General features: G+C 38.8%; 2 protein-coding genes across 3 annotated transcripts in view; both read left to right on the forward strand.

The window, feature by feature from the left end:
- The window catches only part of dusp22b (dual specificity phosphatase 22b), a 34,816-nt gene extending 23,500 nt beyond the window's left edge, over nt 1-11,316 (forward strand). The window contains exons 6-7 of one of the 2 annotated variants that reach the window (XM_052127920.1): nt 1,084-1,255; nt 10,845-11,316. In XM_052127920.1, coding sequence (XP_051983880.1) covers nt 1,084-1,255; nt 10,845-10,982 — 310 coding nt within the window. In that variant the 3' untranslated portion in view covers nt 10,983-11,316. Of the gene's footprint in view, nt 1-1,083; nt 1,256-7,576; nt 8,152-10,844 lie in introns of those variants that run through there. The other variant, XM_052127919.1, reaches the window with a different exon arrangement.
- A 1,992-nt stretch (nt 11,317-13,308) lies between these two features.
- Nucleotides 13,309-23,845, forward strand: irf4a (interferon regulatory factor 4a). The gene is made up of 9 exons (XM_052127905.1): nt 13,309-13,668; nt 14,240-14,439; nt 15,893-16,079; nt 17,084-17,175; nt 17,917-18,073; nt 19,276-19,377; nt 19,833-20,228; nt 22,481-22,593; nt 22,742-23,845. Exons 2-9 carry the CDS (start codon nt 14,242-14,244, stop codon nt 22,880-22,882), a joined length of 1,386 nt encoding a protein of 461 aa, XP_051983865.1. The 5' UTR covers nt 13,309-13,668; nt 14,240-14,241; the 3' UTR covers nt 22,883-23,845.
- The last annotated feature ends 2,881 nt before the right edge of the window (nt 23,846-26,726 follow it).

The raw sequence follows: 26,726 nt of genomic DNA on the forward strand, positions 1-26,726 counted from the left end.
CTGGCTGAAGTCACCCAGCATTTCCTGGATTCGAACTCGTGACTCCAGGGGTGGTAGTCAGCATCTTTACTTGCTAAGCTACCCAGGCCCCCATTTTTCAAATATTTTTTGTTACTGTGCCAGTCTGGTCCAGACATAGAAGCTGTCCAAATGTAATTTAATAACACAATCCGTATAACCAGAAATGTATTTTTTTTGGTGTATAACGTGGGCCTTTTAACTATAAACAAGCCTAAAAAGAACCAAGGACTTTTATTTTGAAATGTATGTGCCCTCTCAGCTGCTCACGCAAACAGAAAAAGTAATCTGATACAAATGACTAATTACTTCTCTGAAATTGTAATCAGATTTGACATCAACCAACAGTGGATTTTGCAGATAACTAAGGTATTGGACGCAATCCAAAAACCGATTAATTGGCTGATACGTTTTTTTTACATCGATATATTGAATATTGAAGTCTTTCCTTACTGTGTCAGGCCAGCCCAGACATAGAGGCAACAAGAGTCCAAATTTAATGAAATCTCACATGCAGATTATTGTGAAAACAAATATACCCATGAAAAAAAATTGTTTTTAGTGCATAACATGGGCCTTTTAATCATAAACAATCCTGAAATGCACCTGGGACTCCTATTTTGAAATGTATGTGCGCTCCCCTAGCTGCTCACACAAACCAAAGTAATCTGATACAAAATGGCTAATTCTCTTAAATAGGAACTTTGTAAGTAAATGGTGTAAATTGTAATTTTGTTACACTACTTTTGACAAAGTAATTAGATTACAGGAAAAAGTTATATTGTAATCAGATTACACCCAACACTGTTTACATTGTATTACAAACACTATGATGCAAACATTGTCATTTCACATTTATGAGCAGTTAGTCATCAACACTACATAGATCATCAGCGATCGCTAGTCATAAATGTCTGATATTCCGATATTATTATCTTTTTCTCTCGAGGGACAAGTTTTCATACTAATAAAATGAACTCTTATAGAATTATTGATATGCATTTTTTGGACTCGTTTACATGAATGTTTTGTGTAGTTCAGAATATTTAATCTCATTTTGTCCAGTCTTGCTGGCGTGTCACGTAGCGTGACGCTGGTGGTGGCATACATCATGACTGTGACTGGTCTGGGGTGGCAGGAGGCTTTGGCAGCAGTGAAGATGGCCAGACCCTGTGCTTCACCCAATGAGGGTTTCCAGACCCAGCTGCAGGAGTTTGAGACCACCCAACTACAGCAGGTGATGATGCCTCTAACATTGTAGCATTTAAATAGTATCCTCAGTTAGCAGTTCGCACCAGTTATTCAAACGTCCTCGTTCCGGAAGTATTTTTCCCATTATTTATTTTTCTTCTTCCATAGGGGTTTCATAAAAAACATTCATAAAACAGTTATAAGCCAGATATTCAATTGTAATTATAAGCCATTGTAATGAGGAAAATCACAAAATTACAAACTTCGATTTGAAGCAAGAAATTATTACAAAATCTGAAAAAAAAAGACAAAGCTATGCATTGTGAATGAAATAATCAAATTAAGAACAATGCAATATAAAACTATTGATTTAAAGTTGTTAATTAATTGAAATATTTAAATTATATAATGAAATATTCAGATATATACAAATATTTAAGTAGTTTGAGAATTATAAAAGTGGGTGGTCACTACCAAGTTTATTTGGCGGTCTTTCTCTGATTGGTGGATCTCTGTTCAGGATCATGGGTAGTGTAGTTCTTTAACAAGAATTCCGTTATTAAATGTTTTTTAAAACAAAGTTGAAAATGCAGACTGATGGCTTTAACAGAAGCATACCATCAATAAACAACCTCTGAGCTCATGGTAGGTCTGTTTTAAAGGTTAATAAATAATATTTAAAAATTAATTCCACTATACATGAAAACTGTGAATGCTTCTGTGCTGTAAAAAACCCATTAGTGTTCCATTTTACATGATACTACACTCTGAAAATTCATACACTAGATGGCCGAGTGCATAGTACAGTGTTGTATATGCGGTGATAACAGGCGTGGATTGACTGTCTCAGAAGTGGAGGCAACTGAGTCTTGTCGTCCACCACCCGGATTGAGGTGAGTAACCGCGCCATCATGAGGACCTACTAAGTAGTGGGAATTGTGCATTCCAAAAGGGGATAGAAAAAAAGACCGGTCAAGACCACAACTGAGGGGATATCACTAAATTGCCTGTGCGTTGTCTGATTTATTTGTTATCATCATTACTGTGATTGGATGTAAAACTTCCTGCTTCAAATTCAAGCAATAACATTTTTGAATTTTTTGTTACTGTTAACGGCTTTCACCCCTCCCCGCCCCCTTCACACGCACTCCTAGAAAGTGACTGCTGGAGACAGGAGAATAAATTGTCTGTTTGAAAGATATATCTTCTGAATTGGCTACCTAAACCAGTGTTTCCCAACCACTGTACCCAATAGTGTGCCGTGAAATATTGTCAGGTGTGCCATGGAAAATGATCAAATTCCTCAAAAGTATTTTAGTGAAGGCATAGAGACAGTAAGTGTTTCAAAGTTGCCAGTTACATTACAAAGTATTTTATGCTACCAGTTTCATATTTTGTTCTTCCTAACATTATTGTTCTAACAAAATCTAGTCCTCTGTCAAACTCAGAGATATTATGAACAGATGTGGCTTTCTTGTCGCGTTCCTCTCATGAAACATTAAAAGAATACGAGAAACTGTTACATATGATTACTAAAAGCAAATTGTCCTGTTTTAAACAAGCCCTAAAATGATATGATGTGTAAATTCTGAGGTACTGTAAAATTCACGGAGCGTGTTTGACATCTGGACCGGTGAATGGAGGCCGGCCGGCTGCTCCCGGGTCCTAGTGCCTGCCGGATCCAACCTCTGTCAGTGCGACTTAGGTGTTTTTTTCTCTCAATCAACAACACGATTTTGACCCGTTGCAACTTGTAGTCAGGTGCAACTTTATTTCCAGAAAATACAGTAAATAAGTAAATAAATTATTTGCTGTGCCATTGCAAGAATGAATTTGCAAGAACAAATCTACAAATTGGAAAAGACATTAAATTTGTTGGTTTTTCATTATCCAATTATTGCTCTTGGCATCTGTGACCTCATTATACAGCATGCCTATGTTACTTGCGTTTTGCATAGCTGAATTTCAAACATTATGAGTTCACGCTACGAAGACCGAAAATGTCTAGGTTACTGTCGTAACCCCATTCCCTGATGTAGGGAACGAAACATTGTGTAACGATGTGACACTAGGGGTCTCTTTTGAGAGCCTCAGTTGCTTCTGATCTTTGAGAAAAGGCCAATGAGAATTGGCGAACAGAATTTGTATGTCCCTCACCCGGATATACTGGTATAGAAGGAGGGAATCGTGCATCTGTTTGGTCAGGTTTTGCACTGAGGAGCTGAGAATAAGGTACAGCCGTTACAGTGGTTGGTATGGTGTTGTGGCAAGAGGGACACAACGTCTCGTTCCCTCCATCAGGGAACAGGGGTTATGACAAGGTCCTATGAAAAAATAAGACGTTCCCCTTCTGTCACTCACTCGACGTTGTGTTGTGAATTGACACTAGGGTTCCCTATCCAATCATGCCACGACACTGAACAGTGTTACGTGAACCGCTGATGCAGGAACAAGCGACATGCAAAGCATGGGAGCAGGCTGTGCCAGCCGCAGCCTTTTTCTCTCTATGTTTACCATAGGGCTGTTAGAAGTGGCTGGGGCCATCTAACGCCATAACACACATCAGGGAAAGTGTTCCTCTCCGATCCTATTCTTTCAGGGGGAAAAGACCCTGCAGAGAACACATCCTGCCCAGGCTGGGGAGATCACATGTGGCAAATGCGTCACATGGGCTTACGAGCCACACATGGAAGTGGCGCGGTGGTAGGTCCTACCTGGTGAGGGAGGAGCTCTAAAAACACAGCGACCGGGGGCAGAGGGAGCTGCCCAAGGGAGCGCGGGTCTGCTGACAGGGGGACCGTACAGTGGAAAATACAACAAAGGGGAATCGTGATGCGCAAAGCACGATAAGGCCTCCTTCCCTCCTGGGGCAGTCACTTGCAGGTTCACTGTCTGGCACTGAAGGGGGCCGTAGGAATCTTGGGCACGTAGCCTGGTCGGGGTCTTGGAAGACGTGAGCGTCTGCCGGAGCGGGCTTCAGGCGAGTGTCGCTGACAGAGGGCCCCTGGTAGAGGGAGCTCTGGCTTGGCTGATCATGTCTATGACAGCAGGTGGTAGAACACTTTAGATCTTCCACGACCCATCCAAGGGCCAGACGTGAGGGTTCCAGAGGTCTAGGTGTAGATGCCAGAGGGTGCCCCGTCCCTGAGAAATTAGGTCCTTCCTCAGAGGAATGCTCCAGGGAGGTGCTGTCGTGAGGAGTGTAAGGCCCGAGAACCAAGTCTGAGTGGGCCAGTAGGGGGCCACTATGAGGACCTGTTCTTCGTCCTCCCTGACCTTGCACAGCACCTGTGCAAGTAGGTTAACTAAGGGAAATGCGTAATTGCGCAGCCCCCGGGGCCAGCTTTGTGCCAGCGCGTCTGTCCCGAGGGGAGCCTACGACAATAAGTACCAGAGCGGACAGTGGGAGTTTTCCTGGGAAGCAAACAGGTCTACGTGTGCTTTGCTGTATTGGTCCCAATCAGCTGGACCACCTGGGGGTGGAGCCTCCACTCTCCACTTTGATTGGCCTGTCGTGACAGCGCATCCGCTGGCGTGTTGAGGCGGCCCGGGATATGAGTGGCGCGCAGCGACTCCAGATGGTGGGCGAGCTGCAACATTTGACGAGAGTGCATGTGCCTTGGCTATTTATGTACGCTACCGTTGTGGTGCTGTCTGAATGGGTCAAGACGTGCTTGCTCTGAATCAGTGGGAGAAACCTGTGCAGGGCAAGAAATACAGCCAGAAACTCTAGGCAGTTGATGTGCCAACGCAGTCGTGGTCCTGTTCAGTAACTGGCGGCTGCGTGCCCATTGCACATGACGCCCCAACCCAGTTTGGAGGCCTCTGTAGTGACCACGACACGTCTGGACACCTGCTGCAGGGGGACTCCTGTCCGCAGAAAGCAGAGGTCTGTCCAGGGATTGAGTAGCTTATGGCAGAGAGGGGTGAAAATCACATGGTATGTGTCATGGCGCCATGCCCATCTCGGGACTGGAGTCTGAAGCCAGTGCTGTAGCGGTCTCATATGCATCAACCCGAGCGACGCAACCACCGCTGGGGATGCCATATGCCCCAGGAGCCTCTGGAACTGCTACAGTGTAACTGCTGTGCCTTGTCTGAACGATCTTAGGCAGTTCAGAACCGGCTGTCCCAGGTGTTTGAGCACCTGGTCCCTGTCGGCGCACAGTGGCTCTCGAGAGTGAGCTAGAATCAGCCAGTCATCAAGGTAGTATGGTACGCAGATACCCACTTTCCTTAGCGGTGCAATGGCTGCTCTGCGACCTTTGAGAAGGTGTGAGGGGACAGGGACAAGCCGAGGGGGAGGGCCTGGTACTATTACGTCGGGCCGTCGAAAAAATTACAAACTGAATTTGACTTATTGACAACCAACAAGGTTGAGTTTCTGCTAAAATCAAACTTCTCAATTAATCTCACAGGTTTATGACTCTTCAAATAACCTTGTTATGGATCCAGTTCAAATAAATTCAGAGTTCTCCTCTTTCTACTCTAATCTTTACAAATCAGAAGCCTGCTCGGACATTGATACTATTCAGTCATTCCTCTCTCAATTAGAATTACCTAAGATAAACCCAGATATCTAGGCCAGTCACCTAGATGAGCCTCTTAGCTTGGAGGAGATAGCATCTTTCTAACCATGAAAAACAACAAAGCTCCTGGTCCTGACGGCTTCACTATGGAATTCCATGTGGAATATTAAAAAAAAATTCCACCCAGTTATCCCCCTTATTATTAGAACTATACAATCATTCCCTAGATCAAGGTTTCTTATCGTCATCCTTAAACCAAGCGTTGATTTCCTTAATCTTAAAGATGAACAAAGACCCTAGACTTTGTGGCAGCTACAGACCCGTTAGCCTAATTAATAATGATGTCAAATTACTAGCTAAAGTATTGGCCAAACGTTTAGAGGCTCATCTTCCGTCCATTATATCAGATGAACTGGTTTTATACTGGGTCGCCAGTTGTCATCCAATATACGGAGGCTTCTGAATATAATTCAACATCTAGATCATCAAGATAGAGATCTCACTAGACGCGGAGAAGGCTTTTGACCACGTGGAGTGGGATTATTTATTCATGGTTTTACAGAAATTTGGATTCGGATCTAAACTAATTTCATGGATTGTTTACTATATTCCACTCCCTCAGCTTATGTAAAAACTAACTCTGAAACATCTCCTTATTTCTCTCTTTCTCGTGGCACGCATCAAGGATGCCACTTTCACCTCTTCTTTTTGCTCTGGCTATAGAGCCTCTCTCTATAGCCTTGAAGATGACCTCAGTGTTTTCAGGTATTCATAGAGGAGGAAGGGAACATCTTGTCTCATTTTATGCAGACGATCTCTTGTTATATGTTTTAGACCCACTTAACTGCATGGATAACATAATGCATCTGTTGAATGAGTTCGGCTTTATTTCAGGATACAAGTTGAACTTGGCTAAAAGTGAGTGTTTTCCCATAAATGAATTGACAAAAGAAATCCCACAGGATTCTGTTACTTAGGGGTTCATATATCAAACTCATTCAAGTCATTGCACAAAGAAAATTTTACAAAATTAATGGACCGCATTAAAGTAGATCTTCAGCGTTGGTAGATCTTCCATTATCATTAGTAGGTAGGATTGAATCCGTTAAAATGAATATCCTACCACGAATACTTTTTTTATTACAAAAAGTTCCCATTTTTCTCCCTAAATCTTTTTTTCAATCATTTGATGTCATGATATCCTCGTATATTTGGGCAGGCAAGCCTCCACGTTTACACAAGTCAACACTTCAAAGAACCAAACAAGATGGGGGGTCTCGCTCTTCCAAATTTTCTTTTCTACTATTGGGCAGCTAACATCCAGAAAATATATGCATGGTGCAACCCTTGCATATATTGGTGTATGATAGAAGCTAAATCCTGCCGGTCATCCTCGTAATCAGCATTAGTTTTTCACTCCAATTTGCAGCGCCCCTCTACATACACCACTAACCCGATTGTGCTTTCTTCACTTAAAATCTGGAAACAGTTTCGTCAGCATTTTAGATTAAACACATTGTCCACTCTTATGCCTATTTGTGGTAATCATCTCTTCGTACCTCCTACTTTGGATTCAACTTTTGCGCAGCTCAGGGAGAAGGGCCTAGTATTGTTTCATGATTTGTTTTCTGATCGTATATTTGTGTCGTTTAATGATCTGTTGAGTAGATTCAATATTCCTAAATCCAATTTATTCCGTTATTTTCAACTACTTTGCCAAAGCACATTTTTCTCCCTTTCCTCACCAGCCAAAGAAAATTTTGGTTGAAGATATAATGTCACTTTCAAAATCACATAGCCATATAACTTCAATTTATGATGTGCTATTTTCTTCGCAGTTCCCTCCTCTTTCTGCTCTCAAGGAATCCTGGGAGAGGGAGCTAGGACTGGAACATGATGAAGAGCTGTGGAATAATGCTCTGGCTAAAATTAACTCTATCTGTATTTGTGCTCGTTTGAATCTTGTTCAGTTCAAAGTTGTTCACAGAATTCATTACACCAAAGCAAAATTGAAGAAACTTTCTTTAACAGAAGATGACAGTTGCAATAGATGCTCGTTATCCCCAGCAGATCATACTCATACATTTTACACCTGTCCTAAATTGCATTCATTCTGGTCTTCTTTTTTTCACTACATTGTCAAAAGATCTTAGTATCTCTGTGAAACCCTGCCCAATAATTGCAATCTTCGGAGTACCCCCTGTTGATGACTTGTATAATATGTTGATATTATTGCTTTTGCTTCATTGGTAGCCAGAAGACGAATTCTGCTACACTGGAAATCCGCATGCCCCCTTCTAATTTTTCCTGGTTTAAGGACTTAATGTCCTTTCTACACCTGGAAAAAATTAAACACTCTGTTAGAGACTCTACTAACTCGTTTTATAAAATGTGGAACCCTATTCTTTCCTTTTTTGAGACTATAGTTGTTGTGGGATCATTTGGGATGGGTAGGGATAAGGGTGTTGTTTTGGTTACTTGTATAATTTTATTAGACTATTTCTATGTTTGTTGTATGTATGTTTCTATGTTTAAAAAACAAAAACAGCAGGTTGTAAAGTTTTCCATGTATGCCATGCATATATTGTCATTTAAGAATCTGCTTAATAAAAATATATTTAAAAAAAAAAGAAAAAAAGAAAGGAAGCATAAAGAAAGTTAAGCTAAGTGTAAGTGATGCTAGCAAAGCTAGCAATCTGCCTCTTGCTGCATTCCATTCAACTCTGAAAGTCGGATTTTCCAACTTTCTACTTCCCATATGAACTTGTAATTACAACTTTAAACGTTGTACGTGGAAATTTTTCCGAGATGCAGGTGCGTGATATCACACAATCTTATCGCTACCCAGGAAGATGTACAAAATAAGTTATAAACATTCCCTTTTATTAAATAATATCGCTAAATTAGTCAAATTTCCTACATTACATGATATTAAAGCTTGTTTAACAAACGTTAGCAGAGCAGAAGGTGTTCAAAACATGGTAAATTATACTCACTTTTGATAATCGTACACCTGTAGCACAAATGCTAGTGTTGCAGATTGTTTATGAATTGGGTTGTTAGGAGACATCTCTGATGACAATCAAACACATGCTAAGATAACGGGAGCGTTGCAGTTTTGTTACCTTTAACGTCATCTTCCGAGCATCTGGCATTGGAACGCTTTAATCGGAGATATCAAGTGGAATATCCCACATCTGATTTGAATGGAACACATCATCTGTACCTAAACTCATCTTCACCCCTCACCCAAAGAGATTTAGCTACTATTAGCTATACATATTAGCTACCTATGTATTTACAGTTTTTTAAGGCACTAGATTCAGTTGCTTGCCAGCTATTTGCCACCTAGCGAGGTGCGCAAACACTATCTAATTTAGTTAACATATATTAAGGGATGCAGCTAATGCAGTGTTAACTTTGTGAGAGATTGAGGGGACAGGGCGTGTAGTGACAAATTGTTGTTCCCAAGTTATGTTCTTGCTTGTGATAAACAATGATGAGACAAGCCACATAAAGCTATGTAGCTAATGTATATAAAGTTACATTACATCAACGCTAGCTAATGTCAGCTCAGACATAACGCTACATTCCACGGTAACGCTCCCTCACTTGGGTGAGAGAATTCGAGATGTGACATCAGAGAGTGGAGACAGAGTAATGCTCCTCCACTTATATGAAAATGTTACATTTTAAATAGGCTGCTTTGCTTATGTTTAGCATTCTTTGTTCTATTTTCTAGATTTAGCTATGTGTTTAGCAAATTGCACAAATTGCAAAAAAAACATACAATATTGTTTAAGACAGGGAAAAATGAAGACTTAAGTATTGAATAATTGTTTGATATTGTCTGCACTTAATGATGTTTTCTAGGGGAAGAGTCATCCAGAAAACCTGATGCGATACTTGCGCAAAAATTTTATTGTTTTAGGTGGATGGTAAATCTTGGAAAAGGAGTATATATATATATATATATATATATATATAAAACTGAAATATCTTGCATACAAAAGTATTCAACCCCTGTGCTGTGGAAGCTGCCAGGTTACACCAATGACAGAAATTGCCCTAATGAGGACGCAATTACTTTACCATTGGCATCCAACTGTGAATCGTTAAAGTTGCAATCACATTATTTAGATAAAAAACCCATTGTTGAAGGATCATTGGTCAGGCTGTAAATCTGAAGGAAAATGAAGACCAAAGAGCATTGCACAGAAGTTAGAGATGAAGTAATAAAAAATGCATAGATTAGGGAAACGGTACAAAATAATATCCAAATGTTTGGATATCCCAGTGAGCACAGTTGGATCAATAATCAGGAAGTGGAAGCTGCACCACACCACCCAGGCACTGCCAAGAAAAGGCCATTCCTCAAAACTCAGCTCTCTTAACAAACAGGAGACTTGTGAGAGAAGCCACAGAGATGCCAACAATCACTTTGAAGGAGCTACAGAGTTCAGTGGCTGGGAGTGGAGTAATGGTGCACCAGTCAACCATATCAAGAGCACTGCATAATGCCAGCCTGTATGGGAGGGTGGCAAGAAAGAAGCCGTTACTCAAAAAGTACCATCTGTAAGCACGTCTGGAGTTTATTTCGAGTTTCAGTGTTTTTAAATAAAATATCAGTCAGAATGAAATATCAGTGTAACATTTGTAATTTGGTAATATGAGAGAATTGTTCAGGGGTCTGAATACTTTTGCAAGGCACTGGATATATGGCAATAAAAGAGGTGAATGAAGAGGAAAAGGACAGGTGGTTGGAGGGTATGGGTTGAAAAAGTAGGAGAGATTGGTCATCTGAAAAGGAAAGTCAGAGCAAGCAGCAAGTTATTACATTCTGATGAAAGATTTTTGAAGACAAACATTAATATTATTATTATTTTGAATAGTGTGCCCCAATAAGTCCTGTACAGTGTGACCAAGAGCATGTATTTCTAAAGGAAATAGTGTCCGTTTTGATTTCATGTTGAATTTTATTTGTTAAATAATTAATTATTATTAAAGCTATGCATATTTTTTGTTAAGAAATACAGATTTATGTCCTCTTTAACTACGATCATTTTAAAAGTCCTAATTAGTATTATATGTACTGTATATTTTCAGTTCAGGGAGTGGCTGAAGGAGGAGTATAAGAAAAACCCTTTTAATGATGAAGAGCATATCCTTGCCCTGCTCGCACAGATACCCAGCACCACAACACTGTTGGAGAATGATGGACAGGACAGGACGGTGGACACCTGAAAGGTCTCGACTAATCATTCTCTCCAGACAGGGAAGGAAATCTCAAGTCAACAAGCCATTCCTCAAAGACTTGTTCATGATAACTGTTATCTCAAATAAGAAATGTCTTCATTTTACATCCTAAGTCAAGTTGGTGACTGTGTATATGGCATAACACTGTTTTTTTATGTTTGTTTTTTAATTAATGGACTCTTTTTCGTTTTGTAAATAAGATCTACAGTATGCCAGATTTTAATGTTTACTACTGAAGCAATGTTAGAGGTTAAATTGCGTTTTGTAGTTCTTGGTAATTTACACTTCTGTTATAAAAAATGTATTCATACTAAAGTCTTTAACTGAGTGAACTTGTTTTGTGTTTCTGTTTTTCCTCAATATTTGCTAGAAGAGTGAAAAGCTCTTGAGAGACCGACATACAGATAGATCGATTGGTAGATGGAAGGGCAGACAGATACTGTAGATAGACAGAAGGACTGATAGATAGATAGACAGACAGACAGACAGACAGAGAGACAGACAGATAGATTTATACTGTAGATTGATTGATTGATTGACAGACAGATAGACAGATAGATAGATAGATAGATAGATAGATAGATAGATAGATACAGTACATACATAGATACTATAGATAGATACTGTAGCTAGATAGACAGACAGACAGATACTGTAGCTAGATAGACAGACAGATGGAAGGACAGACAGACAGATAGATAGATAGATAGATACTGTAGATTGATTAATGGATAGACTGACAGATAGATGGAATGACATAGATAGATACATACATACATAGATACTGTAGCTAGATAGACAGACAGACAGACAGATACTGTAGCTAGATAGAAGGACAGATAGATGGACTGATAGATAGACAGACAGACAGATGGAAGTGCAGATAGATAGACGGACAGATACTGTAGATAGATTGACAGATAGATAGACAGACAGACAGATGGAAGTGCAGATAGATAGACGGACAGATACTGTAGATAGATTGACAGATAGATAGACAGACAGACAGATGGAAGTGCAGATAGATAGACGGACAGATACTGTAGATAGATTGACAGATAGATAGACAGACAGACAGATGGAAGTGCAGATAGATAGACAGACAGATACTGTAGATAGATTGACAGATGGACTGATAGACAGATGGAAGGATAGATAGACAGACAGAAGTGCAGACAGACATATATATATATATATATATACTGTAGATTGATTGATTGATAGACTGACAGATAGATGACATAGTTAGATACATAGATACATACATAGATACTATAGATAGATACTGTAGCTAGATAGACAGATACTGTAGCTAGATAGACAGACAGATGGAAGGGCAGACAGACATACAGATAGATAGATAGACAGATGGAAGGGCAGACAGATAGACAGACATACAGATAGATACTGTTGATTGATTGATTGATAGACTGACAGATAGATGGAATGACAGACAGATAGATGACATAGATAGATACATACATACATAGATAGATACTGTAGCTAGATAGACAGAAGGACAGATAGATAGACAGACAGACAGATACTGTAGATAGATTGACAGATAGATGGACTGATAGACAGATGGAAGTGCAGATAGATAGATGGAAAGACAGATACTTTAGATAGATTGACAGATGGAAAGACAGACAGATACTTTAGATAGATTGACAGATAGATGGAAGGGCAGATAGATAATTAGACAGACAGACAGATGGAAGTGCAGATAGATACTTTAGATAGATAGACAGATGGAAAGACAGACAGATACTTTAGATAGATTGACAGATAGATAGACAGACAGATGGAAGGGCAGATAGATAGATAGTTAGACAGACAGACAGACAGATGGAAGTGCAGATAGATCCTGTGGATAGATTGACAGATAAATGGACTGATAGACAGACGGAAAAACAGATAGATGGATGGATGGATGGACAGATTTTCTGAAACATTATCACAACCTTAACATTAGGCAAATAACATTGTTTACTATAGAGGGTTTAAGAACAGTTTAGTTTGAAATATAACTATTTTATCTTAACTTTATAATGGTATTACAGATGTAATGTTTATGTGAGCATGTGCAGTTGATGGAAGTTTATGTCATTGTAAGGTTGTTCAGGAAAACACCAGGGGACAGCATACTCAACGTTTGGAACACGTTATTTTCACATAACTTTACTATTATTTGTGCTAGGGGTTAAAAGTTGAACAGACCCGAGCAGTCTACGTAACGGCGAATATTTAAATCATATTCATAAAAAACACAACTACTTTTGACATATCCCTCAGATACGTTTCTACTCTACTTTGTGTTCCGTCACCGTGACTTTCATCAAACCTCACATAAATAAACAAACCCCACATATCGGGATAGCTCTGATCTGATGACGAGTGCCGGGAGATTTTCTGCCTGAAGTTTATCGATTTTTGTTCCACCGTGTTCGAGGGATTTCCCGCATGTTGGATGTTTATTCTTGCGGTTCTGCCGTGTTTCTCTGAAGTGTTCGGCTCTGAATGCTGCTGGAGAGAAACACACTTCCACGTAACGCTCCACCCATCTCTCCACCTATCACACTTTTACATTATTTAAGAATAAAAACACCTCCTGCTGCCATGACTTGAGCTGTGTCGGTTTGAAAGTCAGGTCGAGTCGTCTGCATTCACAAAGGTAAGACCGGAGGCTTAATCTCACTCACAGCATGTTATAATTACTGACGTTGAAAAGAAAAAGAATATAAAAGTAATTAAAAAAAGCATACACTTTTTACTCAAAAGTTGTTAACTAACTACATTTATATATTTGTAAATGTTCTATTCTCTTCAAATATATCTTTATGTATTTTGTTTTAGAACATACATTCTTATAACATTCATGTATATATGACTTTATGTATTATTGGCATGCAAACTTTCTCAAACTATCTTGATGCATAGTTCTTGCTTTATTTGGATACTGTTACATTCTCATAGATGCCTTTTATGCATTATTTTCCATTCCCTTCAAGAATATCTAGATTTATTTGTTATAATAATATTGAGATTATATTTAGAAGTTGTTTGAACTCCATATATTAACTGACATGTAATATTTCTCAAACTTGATGCTTCACTATGAATGCACATTTTCTATTCAAGAATATCTAGATATTATTCTTTTGTGTAATGTTTGGTTCTGCATGCATTTGAAACACTCTTCTGCTCACTGCATGTGCACCTGCCCTCGCATGTACCTCTGACAGACATGAACTTAGATGGGGACTGCAGCATGTCAGTCAGTTGTGGGAATGGCAAGCTTAGACAGTGGCTCATCGATCAGATTGACAGCGGGGAATATCCCGGCTTGGTTTGGGAGAATGATGAGAAATCCATTTTCAGGATTCCCTGGAAACACGCTGGGAAACAGGACTACAACCGGGATGAGGATGCTGCGCTCTTCAGGGTGAGTCATGAAGATGATGATGGATCTCTTGGTGGATCTTCTGACCTTTTTAAGTGATTAAATAAATTATTGTCCCCCAAAAATTATTTGGGCATTTAAGTCACTCTTGGCAAGTTGTGTACATTTAAAAGAAATTATAGAACTAGCAGACTTTTAAAGCAAAACTTTTCACAAAAACTGTTTGTTTGGAAAAAGTTTAAAATGAAGACAGAACATTTCTAGTTTTCAAGTGTTAGTGGAACATGCTGATACTTAATGTGATGAACTTCACCTGTGGTTGCTCTGCTAGGACACCTGTGTGAACTTTAGGGGAACTGACTTCATACATTCAATAAAAATGACATTAATGTATTTTATGCATAAGGGACCAAATCATGGCCGGGTCTAAGAGGGGGGTTTAGGAGAGGCACTGCCCCCCTTGATTTTCCTTAAATTCAAATGATATTTTTCATAAAGAAAATGAAGCCTACATTTATAATAATTAAGATCTTCTACATTGTGACATTACATTCAGGGCACTTGAGCACATTTTACCCCCATCTCAATATTGCAATGTGTACGTATGTTTTACGTTAACTATTTCTATTTTTTTCATTGATTGAGTACATGCACATCTTTAATCCAATTATGTGTAATAAGCCGACAACTTGTGTGGTCATGTAAACGCTTTAAACAGCTTTCCTTAATCGGTTTAAGGCCATTAATGCCTTAAGAATAAAACGATCAACTTGGGGTTGATTTTTCCCTATTTTCACATTGCATGTTAACACCTTTACCGGCGTACTTGCCAGCTTATCCAATGTACGCATGTGCTGTGTGATGCCTTTTCATGGTTTGACGTCAAAATCAGAGAATAACTCGACATTTTTCAAATCTCATTTAAGTGCAGTTTTCTTGATTTTTAAAATAGCGCAATGGAGTGAATGTAAACAGGCTCAATTATGTTTTCATCACTGTAACAGTACTTTTCTACTGCATTGCAGTACAGTGCTGTTGTACAATTGTTTTTTTTTAATTAAAATTGGCAACAATTCAAGGCAGTAATAAAGAATATTGATGATTATGATGTGTAAATGCTCTTCTTTTCAGATTGAGGTAATGAGAATACCATAACAACCTTTTAGAAATGTGCATAAAATGTACGTAACTGTCATGGAAGTAATGTCATGATGATGTCAAAAATATTAACTGCCCTATAAAAAGGCTTAATTTTCAATATATAACAAAATATCTTATTTGTTTAGTTTGATTTTTGAGTAAAACTGGACCAGGACATTTCTTGACAGGTTTCGTGAGAATTGCCCATACAAGCATATCCATTTACGTATACCTTTAAATGACGATCCTACTGACTCTACCTGTTCATTCTTGGTAGAACTATGAAGTTCATCTTTCGTCCTTCCCTCTTACTCATTCTCTCTTCCCATCTTCGTGGTGGTGTTTCTGCTTGTAGGCTTGGGCACTGTTCAAAGGGAAATACAAAGAAGGCTTGGACAAACCAGACCCTCCAACATGGAAAACAAGACTGCGCTGTGCCCTTAACAAAAGCAATGACTTTGATGAACTGGTGGAGCGAAGCCAGCTGGACATTTCGGATCCTTACAAGGTCTACAGGATAATCCCAGAAGCACTAAAGAGAGGTAATTACCTTACTTCCTGGTATTAAATAGTTACTTTACCAAAAATGTAACTGTTACCCTCAGGTACCATCCACTTTCTGATCTTGTACTTTGAATGAATGAGATGTGTTACATGTATTACTTGCATTAATAGAGGATCATTTTGCGCTTCAACTAACCACGGTATTAGATGCCTTCCAATTGGAGAAATCACTGTCATTTTTTAAGGGAGTAGTTGTTGGTCCAGCTTTGATAGATTGGACCATAGTACAATTCTGAAAACGCTAAATCACAATGAGCAAATGTGAATGCATGAAATATATTCACCTTGAATATTGCTGCTTGCCCTCACCAAGTCTAGCAGGAAGCTAAGAGGAAGCCACTACATGTGCTAAAATCCTCAAGCTTTTTATAGAGAGCTTCGGTTACCAAGTGCACAACACTAAGCAGCACAAGTCGCCCATCAGTCCTTGCATAATTTAAACTTGTGAGATGTATGGTCAAGACAATGAAGATCTCTTGTTGGAACCTTAAGTACTGAAATTACTTTGTGGCATAAAACAAATTTCATAAAATGTAGTTTCACATTTTTCTGTGGGTACTATTCTTGGAGCTTGCAGCTACCTGCAAAGTGTAGGCAAGTTTTAACTGTAGGTAAATTTACGGTTCAAGACATACAAATTGGTTTGGGTTTCTGCAGAAATCAAGGTTTCATCAGGAATGTCACTATAGATGTTGTTGAATTGTATGTTTGTTTTCTACATTTCAGGATGAGGCAACAAAAATGGTACAATCAGAGTTAAGGCCAAGTAGACTGCGTTTGTGAAAAGTAAAAAGCTATTGAATGTTAAAGACATATGTTCAAGATTTGTGGATAAAACTTAATTGCAAAGGAGATGGTTTTGTAGCTAGAGATTCGTAATCACAGGAATATTTCTGCCAGAGCTAAAAATGACCATTGCTGTCAGGTTATTAGCATAGGCAAAATTAGCGTTGTTTTCAAGCTTCTCATTTATGCATTGTAGGTTCTAAGGCCAGTAGCATTGAAGACAGCACAACACATGTGACTTCTATCAGTTACCCCATGCATTCACCTTATCCACCCCTACAGCCTCAGGTAAGCTGATATTACTGTTGAAAATATTTTTGCTAAATATTTTTTTTTTATTTGTAACATCGGAACAGGCAAATGGCACCTTATGATCTGTAATATTTCAATACAGTTCCACACCCATGTTTTTCAAGATTATTTCCTTTAGTTCATTGTTTCATTTGCGTTGTATTCATCTATAACTAGATTTTGAGCTGACAAAAATAACAACTAAAATAGTCTTAGATGGTTTTCATGTCTCAGCTGGTCTCCCAGCCTGATCAGTTTGCTGGTTTTAGATGGGTTTTGGGTACTCTTCAGCTGGACAGGCTGGAAGACCAGCTTAAACCACTTAAGACCAGTAAACTACCTTTGGCTTGTTTAAGATGTCTTTCTCTGCTGGGAAGAATGGCTACCTAATAATACAACCCTGTACCAGCTTAGACCAGAATAAAGTTTAATGCTGGTCCAGGCTGGTTGGTCCTGGTTTGGTGCTTGTCTGGCTGATGATCTGGAATATCAATGCAAAATATGAATGAAACTGGTCTACCAGGATGGTCTTTCTGATTAAGCTTATTTGTCAAGGAAGTCTTGCTGGCTAAGCTAATTTAGAAGCCTGGTGGGAAAACCAGCATACATTAATACAGCATACAGCATACACGTCTTAATATCTTATGAAGTGTTGCTTCTAAGGTAAATGTATCTTCTTAGAAGGATTTGTAGATATTCTACTGAGAAAATAAGTAAAAATACATTAACCCTCTGCAGATGCCTGGATACATGCTCCCTCAGGAGAGGCGTGACTGGAGGGAATATAGTGCAGATCAACCTCACACGCAGGCACCTCTTGCAGATCTACCATACGGCCAGTGTTCATACCCACCAGCGCGCTCCTTACCCTGGCATCCATCACCCTGTGACAACGGTACCTGCTTCAAGTTTCTTAAATAATACAACAACAAAGCCATCTCCATATCTACCATCTCCATAGATACCTACCATCTCAATAGCTGTATAAAATACAACATTAAATGAATGTGATACACACAATGTCCCCAATGACCCAATATCAGGTTCTAGAGAACATTATCAAAGACTATGATAGCCCATATTTAAATCTTTGTTAATCTTTAAAGCAATAATTCACAGAAAAATAAAAATGCACTTAACCACTGTCATGTTGTTTTAAATACTTTCTTTCATCTGTGGAACTGAAAAGGAGCCTCATTCCCAATTTCCTAAATTGATTCTTTTAATTTTTTTTGTCCTTACACTGAAAGTGACTGAGGCTGTCAGTCTCTAACATTTTGCAAATATCTCCTTTTATGTTCCATGGAAGAAAGTCATATGGGTTTGGAAAAAAGTGAGGGTGAGTAAATGACAGATTTTAAATCTGCTGCTAGTCACCGTACACGATGACTAGCAGGAAAAGTAACAAATTAATGTTAGATGATCACATATTGTGCACAAAGTGAACAAAGCTACATGTACACTTAACACGTTAAAACGGTACTAGAAATTCAACAAAAATTGACATAAGATGGACACACCCTGACTAAGTACAACATTTTAGTGCTAAAGAAATGCATTGTTGACAAAGATTAATTTTAATCTTGTAGTCTTGACCTTTTAAAGGGGTCTCCGGGTCTCAAAATTAGAATTTTTGGTATTGACTTGGTTCTCAACGGGTCTAATGATGGTCCAGATCTGGCCATCGAGGGGTCTAGTCTTGGTCTGGATCTGGGCTTTGAGGGGTCTAATCTTAATCTGGATTTGCACCTTGAGGAGTCTAGTCTTGGTCTGCCTCTGGGCCTCAAGGGTCTAATCTTGGTCTGGATCTGGGCCTCGAGGGGTCTATTCTTGGTATGGATCTGGTCCTTAAAGGGTCTAGTCTTGGTCTGGTTATTTTAGGGGAGGAGTTGGGTAATGGATTTGGGTGTAGTCTTGATTCCAACACTTTTTGAAGGCTTGCAAAGTAAGGAGAGCCAACAATTTTCTTTTGCAAAATGCAATACTTAGGCACATAAATAGCAATGTGTGTAGTTCTTATTAATTGTCCTGCCACACAACAGACTTTCCTAAACCACCCATTTTAATGCTTTAATGCTTTAATGCTTTATCTTCCAGGATACCAGATATCTGGCTCCTTCTACACCTACTCACCTACAGAAACTCATCCAGTGGCAATGGACCACAGTATGAGATCTGCTGAAGCCATGGCCATTTCAGGTAAACAAATGAAATTCACAAACACATTTTTTTTATATGTACAGTGTGTATTGTATATGTTAATATGAACTGATATGTTGAGGTACTGACTATTGATTAGGTTGCTATGGCAACCATTGCTATTACTTTTGTAACAAAAGAACAATATGGCTCTTAATTTGTCCTGCACGGTTTATGATACCTCAAACTGTGAGGCCTGTTGAATAGAGGTGAGCCATTGGTCCATTGAGCCATTTCTAAGCTTTCCATCCAGAGGATCATAAAACAAAAAAATTTTGTTATTTTGAAGAAGTCACAACTAGAACCACCTGTCTAAAATTCTTATTGGTCAATGGATGCTTACATTAAATTACATTGCAGCAGCTGTTGAAATCTTATCATGTAAGAGCACTCCACCATCACCTTTGAAATCAATGGATTTTCAGAATTCTCTGGCTCCTCTCTGTCCTCTACAGACTGTCGCCTGCACATCTCCCTCTACTATCGTGAGTCTCTTGTTAAGGAGGTGACCACCAGCAGACCTGATGGCTGTCGAATCTCCTCCTCTTCAACTCCTGGATCCCCCTCATCCCCCTCTTCTCCGTGTCCAGAGGAGAGGCTCTATGGTGGGGCAGAGCCTGTGCTCTTTCCCTTCCCATACCCCCAGTCCCAGCGGCGTGGGGCCGAGAAGCTGCCTAACATCCTGGACCGCGGTGTTGTTTTGTGGTTGGCTCCGGACGGACTGTACGCCAAACGTCTGTGTCAGGGGAGAGTGTACTGGGAAGGTCCACTTGCCCCATATGCAGACAAACCCAACAAGTTGGAGAAAGAGCAGACCTGCAAGCTGATGGACACTCAACAGTTCCTTACAGGTAAGAGGAGATGATGGTCTTCAATGCATCAGAACTAGAGAGTGATTGTTAAAGGTTTGAGCTTATTTAGAGATGATAAAACACCTGCCTGTGGTTTGATTAGAGAAGAGATGACGGGATGGTGGAGATCGTTGAGAGCAGAAATTTTACAAGATTTCCCAGGGTATTAATGCTGACCAGTCTAATTGAATTCCCTTTAATGAAACTTTTCTGCAGAACTTTGACACAATTATGGGCTGTTCGATAAACATTATGTGATTATTTAGTCTCCTTGGGTTGGAGTTGAGTTTTATTGCTTTGGCAATTTATGCAACAAGGAATTTACGAAGGATTTACACAGAATTAGTTCTGCTCGATTTACACAGATTTCAAACAATCGTCTATCGAATGATTTAGTGAGAAATTTGTTGTGTTGATATGAAAATTCTCAGAAGAATTATTCTCTTGTGTATTCTCTTTTCTGCTTGTGTTTCTTGAGTTAGGCCAATCGAGCATTGGGGCTTATATGGGAAACTCGATTTGAAATCTGGCATGGATCATTTGAAATCTGGCACGGATCATTTCTATCAGAAAGACTTGAGATTACTGGAATAATACAATTAAAAGATACTTAAATCATTTGGCGTAAGCCCTGTCCTACGGTTCAGCTCTTCGATGCTGCTTGAACCATTAGATCCCTCCGGAGGCGATGATGGCAGGGGAGTGGAGCTTACCTCTGCCCAGGACGGGACCTAAACTGGTAGAGATGTGGTGGGATGGGGGTGAAAACACGGAAGTCTGTGAACAATGAGAGGTAGCTGGCAGGCTTATAAAGTGGAGGCTGTATTGTGATTGATTGTGATGCCTGATGAATGAATACTGAGATCTTTCTGGTAGAACTATGAATACGTTTACATTTCTTGACCCCATTCTTGATAATCTTTTGTCCTGTTGCCTGTCAATAAGAGTGGCCAAGAAACAACATCAACAACAACAACAACTGAACAGTAGTGTCTTTGATTAGTCCAAGTTGATTAATTTCCTAACCTTTATCGTTGGGAATGTTAGATGCAAATGATACCAATGAAGTTTGTGTCTAGGTTTATCAATTAAGCCTTGAGCATATTCAGAAGTTTAGTCTTACCAGAGAACAGACCTGTCATTTATCCTAACTTCAGTCTGTGGTGTGTACATGAAAGCATGTTCTTTATCCTGTGTGTGGCTCAACCACATGTCACGATTAGGTCTGACTCTAATGTCACATGTTTAATGTGGTGCTCGGCACTGGGGAAATTTTCCAGCAAAGTCTTAGATAATGTTCCCGACCACCTCATCACAGAAACAGACTCCCTCATAGAGGTCTTCTGTGCACCTGCTAAAGTTCATTTGCATGTCATCTTTCTACCAGTCATCGGTTTAGAAGGTTATGTGAATATGCTTACATGGGGTCTTGTGTTCACATTATTGCTCATCAGGAGTTTTTTTCTAATGATGGTTAGAGGAATTACTGTAAAGGTCATTAAAGCCTATCAATTTACTTTAAGCAGTTGTGCTTTAGTGTGCAGTTTTTGTTTATTTTTGCCATTTTTATTATGTAACTTCTCCAATTAAAATGTAATCAGTAAGTAATAAAAATGAATTGTCAGTATGCACAATTTTCCAAATGATAGGTCAACTTATAGAAGCATGCAAACTAGACTTAAGGGTGAATCTAACAAAACCTTCCAAAAACATATTTCACTCCAATATCAAAAGAATGAAATGTAAATTATACATATTTATACATAATATACATTAGCATAAATATTTTATGACGATTACGTATTTTTTTTTCTGGGTCTTTTTCGCATTGATATTTTCATGATCATTTACAACATACAAAAAAAAATACTGCATTACAGTTATGAGAATCAACATTGAGAATAATGTGAGGAAAAAACAAACAAATTGTCCAGATGCATTAAGGTAATGAGAAAATATATTTAGCAAAATGTGCTTAATTGTCATGGAAATAATGTTACAATATACACATTTGTAATAGTTTAATATTCTATTTATTCTTTATTTCTTGAGTTCTTTATTTTTATTATTTTATTATTAATTATTCATATTTGTTTTATTTGTTTATTAATAATTGATTAATTATTTTGTTATTAATTAACAATACATGTTTATTTCGGGGTCAAACGGGAACTGGATGTGACCTTGAAATTCAACTTGTTTTCAAAACATTCCCGTTTAATTATTAAATGATAATTTTTTCTTCTCATCAGAGTTGCAAGGTTTCCTTCACCACGGCCGTCCAATGCCACGCTCGCAGGTGGTGTTGTGCTTCGGGGACGAGTTCCCAGATCCCCAGCGGCAGAGCAAAATGATCACAGCTCAGGTAAGAGTCACCTCCATTCTGATTCTGATTTTGGGAAATTTCAGGCTTCCATCATTTAGTTTATGTTACGTCCATAAACCAAGAAAATAATGTTTGGCGGCAAATTTGCTATTGTGAATCTTCTCATGGTGTGTCTCTTGGTTTAAAGGTGGAGCCCATGTTTGCCAGGCAGCTCCTGTACTTTGCCAGCCAGACCAATGGTCACTACCTGCGCGGCTATGAACTTCAGACTCAAGGTGCTTTACCTGTAGACGATTATCAGAGAAGCCTCCAACACTTGCAAGAGTAACCTTCAAATAAAATGGTTAGGGGGGATACTGAGAGACTCCCCTGAGAGTAAAAGCCCAGCAGAGCATATCTCCTCTGCATGAACCTTGCGGAGGACATTCAATATGACAATGAAGACTTGAAATCCAATTGAGATTGCCTGACCAAGTGCCCACTCTCACATCCCAAAGCTATAAACGTATGTTTTTTATGTACGTTAAAGAAACTCCTGCACTTCAGACACACTGATGATACAGTATAGATGCAGCATTGTTTTATCAGGTTGCTAATAATTGTCAAAATTGTGTCAAAAACATGAATTATGTCTTGATACAAGTGGGGTCCAAACGTCTGAGACTGAGAGTTTTTTATAATATTTCAGATTCTGCACTATTTCTGTGTCACTAATCAAATAATCAAATTGGTGATGTTGACCATAGCAAATACAGAGACATTCTGCTGTTCATGTCAAATTTCTGATAAACTATCGTTTATGCTGATAATATTATTTATTATTAATATATATATATATATATATATAGGACCCACTATATATAAGTGACTTTAACTACTGTGTACTTAAGCATTTGATATAATGTACATATGTGTAGTTGTGTTGTACTTACATTTAAAGGACCTGCATTTAATTACAACTGTACTGTTACACTGTTAACCTTACTTCTAAACATAACCCTACCCCAACCCTTACCCTAAACCCTAACCACGACCTCTAACCATACGCCAACCCTTACTTTAAACCCCTAACCTTACCCTAAATCCTAACCACAACCTCTATCCCTAACTCAACCCTTACCCTAAACCCTAACCACGGCCTCTAACCATATGCCAACCCTTACCCTAAACCCTAACCACAGACTCTAACCCTAACTCAACCCTTATCCTAAATCCTAACCATGACCTCTAACCATACCCCAACCCTTACCACGATCTATAACCATACCACAACCCTTACCCTAACCACAACCTCTAACCCTAACTCAACCCTTATCCTAAACCCTAACCATGACCTCTAACCATACCCTAAACCTAAACCCTAATCATGACCTCTAACCCTAACTCAACCCTTACCCTAAACCCTAACCACGACCTCTAACCATACGCCAACCCTTACCCTAAATCCTAACCACGGACTCTAACCATACGCCAACCCTTACCCTAAACCCTAACCACGACCTCTAACCATACGCCAACCCTTACCCTAAACCCTAAGCACGACCTCTAACCATACGCCAACCCTTACCCTAAACCCTAACCACGACCTCTAACCATACGCCAACCCTTACCCTAAACCCTAAGCACGACCTCTAACCATACGCCAACCCTTACCCTAAACCCTAACCACGACCTCTAACCATACGCCAATCCTTACCCTAAACCCTAACCACGACCTCTATCCCTAACTCAACACTTACCCTAAACCCTAACCACAGCCTCTAACCATACGCCAACCCTTACCCTAAACCCTAACCACGGCCTCTAACCATATGCCAACCCTTACCCTAAACCCTAACCACAGACTCTAACCCTAACTCAACCCTTATCCTAAATCCTAACCATGACCTCTAACCATACCCCAACCCTTACCACGATCTATAACCATACCACAACCCTTACCCTAACCACAACCTCTAACCCTAACTCAACCCTTATCCTAAACCCTAACCATGACCTCTAACCATACCCTAAACCTAAACCCTAACCATGACCTCTAACCCTACCCCAACCCTTACCCTAAGCACAACCCTACACCTTACCCTAACCCTAAACCTTACCCTAACCCTAAACCTTACCCCAACCCTTACCCTAAATCCTAATCACCACCTCTAAACCTACCCTTACCCTAAACATACCCCTAATCCTAAACCTACCCATACCTCAATCTCAGTAGCATCATAAGTGAACTTTTTGAGAATTTTCTCAACAACATGTAGTTAAACAAGAAGAAATATGAAGTGGGGCCAAATATATATTAAATTGTCTCAGATTTTGGACAACACTGTACTTCCAAATGTTTCATATGGACATTTAAGAATGAAGCTTACCAAAACTAATAACTACGATGCGTTATATATATATATATATATATATATATATATATATATATATATATATATATATATAATCTAATAAAAAATTTTTTTTAATAAAACATTGCTTATGGGTAAAATATTTGTGATGAATGTATATTTGCATAGATTCCTTTTGCAGTCTCTATTTCTTCTGACTTTCTAACAGAATGTTCCTCAGCGTTTATAACTTGGCTACATGACTATTTATATTGCATGCATGTAGATATCTATGCAAAGCCAATTGTACTGTATAGTGTATAGATATCTTGAATGCAAAGAAAATATTTCTCTAAATGGCATCTGATTAGAACTTATATAAATGCTGAATACAAAGAAACGGTTTGTGGTTGAGTGTGTGATTGTTATCAGCCTACGAGTACAGTATATGTCAAAAACATAATCATAGCAAAAATCTGGTACTCCCCGTGTGTGTGTGTGTTGTGTGTGTGTGTGTGCACGTGTGGTAATTTGTGTGCTGATGGGAACGCACTCCAGCACGTTACTGCCCACAGAACTGTGATGTTGTCAGATGTGTGAATGAAAGAGGTATGGAGAGAAAGACCTCTCACGTGCTGTCTTTTACTTTCTTTCTTAGACTTTCTGTCTCAGGATGTTTTTTAGTTTTAATTTTACTAAATTTTTTTATGACTTTTATTTCAAAACTGGACATTTTTAAGTCAATAAAGATATTTTTAGTTATCCCAGTTCTGTCTTGTATTGCTGCTACTGCTTGAGCCTCACAGTTATACAATATACAATAATTTCTGTGCATATATGTTTATTTCTTTATTGACTTTATAAGTGCATGTGAGTAAATGTTTCCTGCAGTTTTAAAATGATTTTTTTTCTACGAACTTACATGAATAACATTAATAACAAATATCAAATAAAAATTTTGTATTTTATCATGACCACATTTTGAAAGATAAGTATAGATTTTTATATTCGTACAGAAAGGACTTTCAAGGTCCCCCATTTGATATCCTTGGCTGTTTGAGCCTCACAGTTATACAATATACAATAATTTCTGTGCATATATGTTTATTTCTTTATTGACTTTATAAGTGCATGTGAGTAAATGTTTCCTGCAGTTTTAAAATGATTTTTTTTCTACGAACTTACATGAATAACATTAATAACAAATATCAAATAAAAATTTTGTATTTTATCATGACCACATTTTGAAAGATAAGTATAGATTTTTATATTCGTACAGAAAGGACTTTCAAGGTCCCCCATTTGATATCCTTGGCTGTTTGGGGTTTCTGGCTGAATGGTTCTTTGGGGAGTAAAACGTTCTCTTGATGTTTCATTATAAGTTTTACAGATCAGTGTTTTGATTTGTGTGTTCTTTAACCTCATGCTACCCCGTGTTTACATGTGTGGGCGTTGTATTTTTGCTTCGCTATATGAAACACATAACTTCAATTAATTTAAACCTACTGATCTCAGTTCAGAAGACTCTGGACTGTCAGTAAATGGTTAAACCTTCGACGCCAACAAAACTACATCTGGTCAGAAACCTTATTTCAAGTTTTTACATTGAAACATGCAAGTTAAAATGTTTACATTTTACATTGAAGCTCCAGTGGTTAAATTAATGTCTTCTTAAGTGATATGATCGCTTTGAGTGAAAAACAGATTCATATTTATGTCCTTTTCACTATAATTGTTTACTTCCGATCGCTCTCCGAGTCCATGATGGGAATCGATTCACGCTGCCTCTCGCATGACATAAGCAAGTTGGAGTGTTCACGTGACAACTGACGCGATACA

The sequence above is a fragment of the Xyrauchen texanus genome, chromosome 6 (assembly GCF_025860055.1).
Source record: "Xyrauchen texanus isolate HMW12.3.18 chromosome 6, RBS_HiC_50CHRs, whole genome shotgun sequence".
NCBI classification, from domain to species: domain Eukaryota; kingdom Metazoa; phylum Chordata; class Actinopteri; order Cypriniformes; family Catostomidae; genus Xyrauchen; species Xyrauchen texanus.